The 9,257-nt window shown below is 38.3% G+C and overlaps 1 protein-coding gene across 1 annotated transcript in view; it reads left to right on the top strand.

Moving 5' to 3' along the window:
- The first annotated feature begins 1,519 nt into the window (after nt 1-1,519).
- LOC137990659 (uncharacterized) overlaps nt 1,520-9,257 on the top strand; it is an 18,442-nt gene continuing 10,704 nt past the window's right edge. Inside the window, exons 1-2 of the mRNA XM_068835783.1 lie at nt 1,520-1,674; nt 7,076-7,311. Coding sequence (XP_068691884.1) covers nt 1,569-1,674; nt 7,076-7,311 — 342 coding nt within the window. The 5' untranslated portion in view covers nt 1,520-1,568. The remainder of the gene's footprint in view (nt 1,675-7,075; nt 7,312-9,257) is intronic.

Genomic DNA, 9,257 nt, shown 5'->3' with positions numbered 1-9,257 from the left:
CACCGTTTGCGCAAACAGTCTTTGCTGATGAACCTTCCAAAGCGAATAATGAGGAATCAAATCTTTCTCGCAAGTATTGCGCTATGTTTGTGTGTTCTTCACTTATTGTATACAAACACAAATGGAGAAGCAGGTATTGTTTCCTTAATTTTACTGGCATTTGAACCGGAAATTAAAAGGGACGTATACAAAACATGGACCCCAGGTCCATGGACCACCCCCGTGGACCCGGTCCATGGACCCCTTCATGGAACCGGTCCATGGACTACCCCTTTGAACCACCCCTTATTTTACAAAGTTAAAGTAGAAAAATCTTTAGACAAAAGAGGGGACTGATCCTTACACTTATCTGGACAATTTAAGCAAATGTCTCTCTCAAGACACTTGAAAAATTCAGGTGGTCTCAACGGGATTCCAATCCATGACCTCTGCGATGCCAACACAATGGTCTACCAACTGAGCTTTGAAGCCACGCATAGCTAGACGAATCCCTTTGGAGCCACCAAATTGGTGGTATATTCGTGTCTACAAAACAGGCAATTGCTTAAATCAGTAGCCCATAACTAGGAGCGAACAACAGCTCTATATATTCCCGCTAATGAGAATCCAGTGGAGCCCTGCAATGACCAATCACAAGAAACTAACTTGACGTCATAGCGTCACCTAACCGGAATTGTCTTTGTCTTTTGCAGAAAAGGTAGTCTAAAAATAGATAGATCGTACATGGACTCCTGGTCTATAAAAATACTGTAACATACCGTAATACTGTAACAGATAAGTGCGAGGATCACTTCTCTTTTTCGTCTGAAGACTTTTCTGCTTGTAAAACGTGCTTAATTTACAAAATGAGGGAAGGTCCACAGGGGACGTCCATCGACCGGGTCCATTAATGGGTCCATGGACGTGGTCCACAGGGGTGGTCCATGGACCAGGGGTCCATGTTTTGTATACGTCCAATTAAAAATACTTAAAACCTTAAATACCTTTAAACTTGTAAAAAAAGGAAGCCATCGGACAGTTGGGACAGTTTATAGTTTAAGTTCTCTGTACATAATCTCTATGGGTTTTCTAAAAATAACTATTTCACGTCTTAAGGCTGAAGTCTTTATCCTCTAGGACTCCATTCGAATCATGGTAACCTGGGAGTTTCATTCCATTTCCGTCTCTGCTTTCGGACAATATCATTTCTGATGTTAATTAAGTAAACAACTGCATTATTTGTCAGTTTTGGAAAGAGGGAACACCTGTCGACCGGAAATTAAAAGGACTTAAAACCTTATACATTTGAACTCTTGCGAAAAATGAAGCCACCGGACAATCGGGACAGTTTATGTTTTACGTTCTCTGTACATAATCTCTATGGGTTTTCTAAAAATAAAATAATTTAAGTATTTAAAGTTTTAAAATGAAAATTGTAGGTGATTATCCTAATAAACAAGGAAAAAAATCGATTTCAATTATTAATGATCGCTCGTCACTTTCAGCCATCTATTGACATACTCTTCCACATGACGTATTAAAGCATTTGCCTGAAGTTTTCGAAATCATTGCGTAAACAGTCTTTGCTGATGAACCTTCAAAGGCGAATAATGAGGAATCAAATCTTTCTCGCAAGTATTGCGCTATGTTTGTGTGTTCTTCACTTATCGTATACAAACACAAATGGAGAAGCAGGTATTGTTTCTTTAATTTTACTGGCATTTGCCTCCTGAAAGATATGAAAAAGATGACAGTAAATTCGTTGAGATGGAAAAAAAGATCATTTTAAGAAGGGTTTCAAGGAATAAGAAAACTTGGATTAGATTTCATCAATTTCTGTTTTTGAAGTGAAATTTCCAATATCAACTTACCTTTTATAATTAAGCGTTTTCATTACTGGTTGGGTTATTCCTCAAGAAATGCGCGCTTCCACTATCTGTTAGGTACTTCTTTTTTGTTCATCGTGTTTGCAAAGCATACCGCCAAATGCCGAAAATTTAAGATCATCAACAAATAGCTTAAAATAATAGGAAACCGTAATCTATCATCCGAGCCTTAATAAGACGGGTATAATCACACGTTCTTCATTCCATTTTTCATAAATATACACGTCCAGAATAAATTTGTATACCGTCATTTATTCTGCATATTGTTTAAAAGCACTTAAACTTACGGCCCTCGCCGATTTTCCTTCAAGGGTTTTGTCAGGGTGGTTTAGTGGCATTAACTATGCCTCCCACCTTTGTGACCCGGGTTCAACTCTGGCTCGGGTCGTATGTGGGCTGAGTTTCAGTCGATCTCAATATGACTCCGAGGGTTTTTCTCCGGGTACTCCGGTTTTCCTGCCTCCTCAAAATCGACTCCCGGCCTATTCCATCAGGCTGTGGTGCTGTGCTCCGAGGTCATACATGGGTCGTGTTCAGGGGCCGAGCGCCAAGCCGGCAGCACAGCTCCTTCGGTCCGACCTCGTTGAGCTGCGTCGTTGCGGTACTTTGCGACGGCGATTAGCAGCGACAATTGTTATTATTATTATTATTATTATTATTATTATTATTATTCATACATAGTGTTGCAGTCTGTCTGCCTCTAATTATGCTCTGAAACTATTTCACGTCTTAAAGCTGAAGTCTTTTAAACTTTTAAAAAAAGGAAGCCATCGGACAGTTGGGACAGTTTATAGTTTAAGTTCTCTGTACATAATCTCTATGGGTTTTCTAAAAATAACTATTTCACGTCTTAAGGCTGAAGTCTTTATCCTCTGGACTCCATTCGAATCAAGGTAACCTGGGAGTGTCATTCCATTCCCGTCTCTGCATTATTTGTTAGTTTTGGAAAGAGGGAACACCTGTCGACCGGAAATTCAAAGGACTTAAAACCTGAAATACATTTGAACTTTTACAAAAAAATGGAGCCACCGGACAGTTGGGACAGTTTATACTTTAAGTTCTCTGTACATAATCTCTATGGGTTCTCTAGAAATAAAGTGGGTTCTTCACTTATCGTATGAAAACACAAATGGAAAAGCAGGTATTGTTTGTTTAATTTTGCTGGCATTTACGTGCTGAATGAGCTAAAAAAGGATGAAAGAAAATTCATTGAGATCCAAAAAAGGTAGTAGCCAAAACGCGGGGCTGGGATTGGGGTCGGGGTTGGGGTCGGGGTGTCTATTTTTTTTCCAATTTTTTTTGTTCGGCATCTTTCCTTCATTCATGGTGGAAATTAGTCAAAAAAATATGGAACATACGGAAGCTACGAAAGGGAACGTTGTTTTTCGAAATTAAGAGAATTACAGACTAAAATTGGAGATTTTGCAGGGAATATACGCTAACTCCTAGGGACACTGAAGGCTCGCTGAGCTCCACAATATAAAACCACATTTTAATGTTTACTTCGCAAAAAACTGTCTCCGCAATACAATTAAAACAAAACAGATCATGGCCACAATTCCACGATGGTCGTCACGCAACGTTCCGGTATTTGCTTGTTTTCGCAAAATTGTTTTCAATGTTGTTGTGTTTTTTCTCGTAATATTGGATTCGATCCCTTGACTTCCGAATGGAATTGGCTAGCAAGTTCCTCTTCGACTGACTTTACTACAAACCATTTGTGGTAAATCAGACAACAACACGAACAAACAAGCAAATGAGAAAGTTGCATGACTGCGTGACTATCATCGTGGAAACGTGATTCCGTTTATTTATTTATTTATTTATTTATTTATTTATTTATTTTAAAGTTGTGAATATGGCAGTTGGCGTGTATTCCATAAACCCCAATTTCAGCAATTTCGGAAATTCTCTTAATTTCGATAGCTTCCGTAGGTTCCTCAATTTTTTTGACTAATTTCCACCATAAATGACAGTCATTCGAAAATAACCTTACACGAGAATGACGACAAAAAATGAAACAAAACAGAAATGGGAAAAGGACACCCCTACCCCGCCCCCGGTGCCGCGTTTTGGCTACAACCCTGAAAGAACACATCAGTGAATCTCAACAAAAAGTACCTAACAAACAGTCAAAGTGCTGTGGGAGTTTTTCATCCAAGTCTTGAAGAATAACCCAACCATTAAAAAGCTAAATTATAAATTGATGAAATCTAATGAAATTTTTCTTATTCCTTGAAATTCTTCTAAAAATTTTCATTTTTTTGGCAGTAGCCAAAACGCGGGGCCAGGGCCGGGTCGGGGTTGGGGTCGAGGTTGGGGTCGGGGTCGGGGTCGGGGTTGGGGTGCCTTTTTTTTGCCTTTTTTTTTTTTCAATTTTTATCGTTATTCTTCCGTACTGTTGTTCTCGAATGACCGGCATCTGTCCTTCATTTATGGTGGAAATTAGTCAAAAACATTAAGGAACTTCAGGAACTTACGGAAGCTATGAAAGTTCTTTTAAAAGAGGCATCTTAGTTTTTTTCTCGAAATCGGACTTTGTTTTTTTTGTGTGTGTTTTAAAATCGAAGTTGGTTTTTGCGAGCATATGACTTAGTCTTTCCGAAAATCCGAGTTTGTTTTTCGAAATTAAGATAATTTCCGAAAATGCTGACTGAATTGGAGTTTATGAAATATACGGCAACTACCCGAAAAACTGAAGACTCGCAGTGCTCCACACTTTAAAATAGCATTGTAATGTTTACTTCTTGAGAAAAAAAGAACGCAATGTGCTTATTTGCTCGTTTGTTCGTGTTTATATCATGTTGTTGTCTGTCTCTACTACAAACAGTTTGTAGTAAAGCAGCCAGATTCGTACGGGAACTTGCTAGTCAATTATATTGGGACGTCAAGGGATCGAATCCAATGTCACGATAAAAAACATAACAACATTGAATACAATTTTGCGAAAACAAACGAATGACAACGCTGTGTGACGACTATCGTGGGACTGTGGCTATGCTCTGTTTCGTTTTAATTGTATTGCGGAGAAGGTTTTTAAGAAGTAAACATTAAAATGTGGTTTTAAAATGTGGACCTCAGCGAGTGTTCAGTGTCTCCAGGAGTTAGCGTATATTCCCCACAAAAAAAATAGGAAACCATAATCTATCATCCGAACTTTAAAAAGACGGGTATCATCACTCTTTCTTCATTCCATTTTCCATAAATAGACACGTTCGGAAGGAATTTGTATACCGTCATTTATTCTGCATATAAAATAAAATAAACATTTAAACTAAACATTTATTCTACATATACCAACCGCGCCGATTTCTTTCCAATGATAAAAACTCTTGATTTTACGATTTGCCTCCAGTGATAAAAACCCTTGATTTTTGTGAGCTAACGGGCTCCAACTTACCCATGCAACTTTCGGTCAAGAAGAAGTTTTGTCATTCTATACAGCAGATTTTAAAACATTCCAAGGCTACTTGACGAGCTAAAGACACTTACCATGATCCCTCAGGCGGTGATTGTTTGGTCTTGAAAGTTGTTTGCCAAAAGTTTTCGGATCCATTTCGGCTCAAAGAAACGCATAGATTACATGAATAAGTCCAATATCTACCACAATTGAAGATACATTGGATTCAAATCCATTTTTGGATTTTAGTAAAGAACAAAATCCGTTCATAGCCGGATGATTCAAACATTCCCATTCGGATTTTCCCAAAGAAACACACCTCAGGGCTTCGCTCAACGTGGCACACCCGTTAACCCCTTTAACTCCCCAATATTAGTGAAAGTTATAGGCTCTGGGGCAAACTTTGAGGTTTTGGATCACAACAAGTGAAAATAATTTTCTAAAGGAAAGTGAGAAATGATCTTCGCACTTATTTCAGTGGACAATTTAAGGAAATCGTTTTTAACACAATTTAAGCAATTCGTTCAGTTTTACACAATATACGCAATTCCTTTATTACACAATTTAATAAATTTGTTTTCTCGTGGTCATAAATACTGCATTGATACATCAGACCCTCGATTCTCTTTCGTTGACATACTGTTGTGACATGATTTTCCAGCTGGTTCATAGACAATAAAACTAATTAAACCAATCAAAGGTACATACAAAAGAGAAGAATTGTAAATAATATACAATATATTAAATATATTGCGTTTCAAAAACTTGTATTTCAATATATTGTAATGGAAATTCACTCCCTGAAGACGTCAGGCCATGCCTGACGAAATTTGGAAAAATCAGAAAGTTATGTTCTCACAGCCGTATAGCCAGCCTTGCATCATCATCATCATCATCATCAGTAGTAGTAGTAGTAGTAGTAGTAGTAGTAGTAGTAGTAGTAGTGGTAGTAGTAGTAGTAATAGTAGTAATAGTAGTAGTATTGTTATTCAATCAAAGCATTATCATGTGTTAAATAGCATATCACATGTCCCCTTTTCTATGCGCAAAATATATCACGTGTTGGCTCCAATTAATTAGGGGCCTTATATATTAAAAATTACGCGGGCAACTTCAACGCCTACACCACTAATTGTTTCTTTTTTTAAATTTTATGTGTCACAATTCGCTGTTTTGCGCTATGAGGTTAATAAGGGAATAACATGACTTTTTTCGGGAATATTCTTTATTTGCGCCCTTGTAGTGTCATTTGCGGCCCTTGAAAATGACACTACAAGGGCGCAAATAAACAATATTCCCGAAAAAAGTCATGTCATTATCATTATTATCAATAAACAAGGCCAAATGATATCAAGAATGCGAGTTTTAATAATACAAGCTAAGTGAATAACGAATTCAAAGTCACTTCAAATCATCATGTAAGTGTTGATTGAACAAGTTATTAAAGAATCAACTCAGTCCAGTGCACTTATTTAAAATTACCGAAAAAATGCGTAAAATCGTCTATAAATAATAGGCATATCACAAAGTTGAAGCAAGAACCAATCAGCTGTAGGGCTGATGATGCATTAGCAGCCCGCTGTCAGTCTTTTGCGGCCCGCTGAGCGTGTGTTTTGAAGAGCCAGGCCGATTTTCTATTTGGCCGCGTATATTGATAATAATACGCTTTATCAAGGACTGCGTTTTGTATGCTCACTTCTTCTTCTTTAATGATGCCTTTATTTCTTTATTTATAATTGATTAGTTTTTTTTTGCGACATTTTGATTAACTTCAATGTGTTATTTGAGAAGCTATCTTTTCATCCCACAGAGGCTTGCAGGGCACTGGTGTTTATTCCAGCAATTAATGGTCATGTTCTGATCAATCACGTGATCAAAAATATAACCCTTGACGGACAGGACACCTGCCGTATTGCATGTTACCTCGACGAGGACTGTCTCTCTTACAACGTTGGACATTCTGTCTGCCAAATAAGTGATTCAGACCACAAGCAACATCCTGATGACCTAAAAGCGAGTGACGGGTTTATTTATGTAGGAACACAGGTAATTTAACTGACAATAAAGGGTCCCCAATACGTTTTTCGGGGCCCCGGATTTGACGTATTTAGAGACCAGGATTCGGGATTTGGTGTCAGTATTGCAGATATGAACGCTACACGTGATTCGGGAACATTAAATATGGGATTAGAAACCGAAATCCTGGAAATTCCGGTGATATGACATGAAAAATGCCAACTGAAGCTGTCTCTTTAATTACAACCGCCTAAAATTATTTTTATCTTATCATTGCAAACTATTCAGATTTTCCAATCCCCATCATTCGCTTTTGGTCTGTGGTCTCCTCTTGTGAAACTACATCGTCTGTATCTTTTTTTTTTTGTTTTTGCTTCTAGACGGCGCGTAGCCACAGCAGTAACTGATCTAAGATCCATGCTAAAATTCAACTTTTTTTCGCACCGCGATAGGTGGTACGTTTTACTTTTTAAAAGTAACGAAAAAGTGCAGAGAGCAGCCTCCTACGCAGACATTCTTGTGACTCTTCACACAATCTTTCCTCTTCAAAGAAGGACCATCGTTGAGGGGGAAAGATTGCGTGGGTAGTCTCAAGAAGGTCTGCGCAGGAAACTATGCAGAAAGTTTCTTTGCAAAAAGGATGAAACAAAGAAAGAAAGAGCAAGACAAAAAAGCTATAATTTAAGAATTAAGATCTAATAAAAGACATTTAAAGTTTGCGCATGAGCGTGTAAATAGACGCCTTCGTTTTGGTGGAAAGAGATAGGACTGATTGTCAAGACCTTGAAGGCTTGTCTTTGCTAAGGCAACAACCATTTATGAATCCGCTGAAAAGACCTCCTTTCTTTGAGGTAAAGGAGAACTGAAAAATGTGATCGGATCGCAATGAGTTGATAACGAGCGTCGGGATCACGAATCCAAATTGGGGCAAATTTTCGTCGGAATGACCGGGTTGAAAGATCCTATTGGGGACCCTAACAATAATCTTTACTAGTGCGTTTGTTTTAACTAAACGAATTATGAACAGTGGTAGTTAAGATAAAAGAACGAGCCTTACTTCTGGTACAAACAGCCCTAATTCTCATTACCTTGTTCGAAGAACAAAGTCTAGATTCGACTCCGTTTTTGGACTTTGGACATTCTTTTATATTATTATTATTATTTTGTTTTTTCGGGTCGCGCTCTGGCTGCGCATGCGTAAGATTTCCCTGTCTCGTAGGAGGCAGTTTAAGTGGGATTCGAACTCGGTATCTCCTCCTTCAGAGACAATTGCGATTGCCACTAAACTACGGAAGAATACGCAACAGATGAATGAGAAAATGTGTATCAAAGAATTGTGCGTGACCTGAAACGAGTTTTTGTGTTTTCGTTGCAGGCAATGCAATATCCGGCTATCGTCAACCTCGTTCCCAGGGTCCTCTTTTTTTTAGGAAGAGAGAGGAGGCTGGGAACGAGGTTGGGTTATCCTATGACTCTGTAACTGATATCGTAATTTTATAATTCTTCCAGTATTGTTAAGAAAAAGTATGAAATATTTTTAATTATCGTTGTAGGGACTTGCAAGGCATCTCTTTTCTAGTTTTGATTGGAATTGATGCCGTTAACAACAGTTTTCAATGATGAAATGGTATATGAAATGAATCATATATGAACTGCGGATATGAAATCAAGTGAAGCTATGATCTTCGCAGTTATGAGCGCAAATTTTGGAATTGCGTAGAGAAGCCTGAAAAATTCAGGACTTCAACGGGGTTTGAACCCGTGACCTCGCGATTCCGGTGCGACGCTCTAACCAACTGAGCTATGAAGCCACTGACGTTGGGAGCTGGTCATGTGTGGGTTCTAATGGTCCCGTGAGGAATGAATCAATGATAAAATGGTATATGAAATGAATCATATATGAACTGCGGATATGAAATCAAGTAAAGCTATGATCTTCGCAGTTATGAGCGCAATTTTTGCAATTGAGTAGAGAA

Source organism: Montipora foliosa, chromosome 2 (genome assembly GCF_036669935.1).
Source record: "Montipora foliosa isolate CH-2021 chromosome 2, ASM3666993v2, whole genome shotgun sequence".
In the NCBI taxonomy this organism is placed as follows: domain Eukaryota; kingdom Metazoa; phylum Cnidaria; class Anthozoa; order Scleractinia; family Acroporidae; genus Montipora; species Montipora foliosa.
This window is presented reverse-complemented; position numbering and strand designations above follow the sequence as displayed.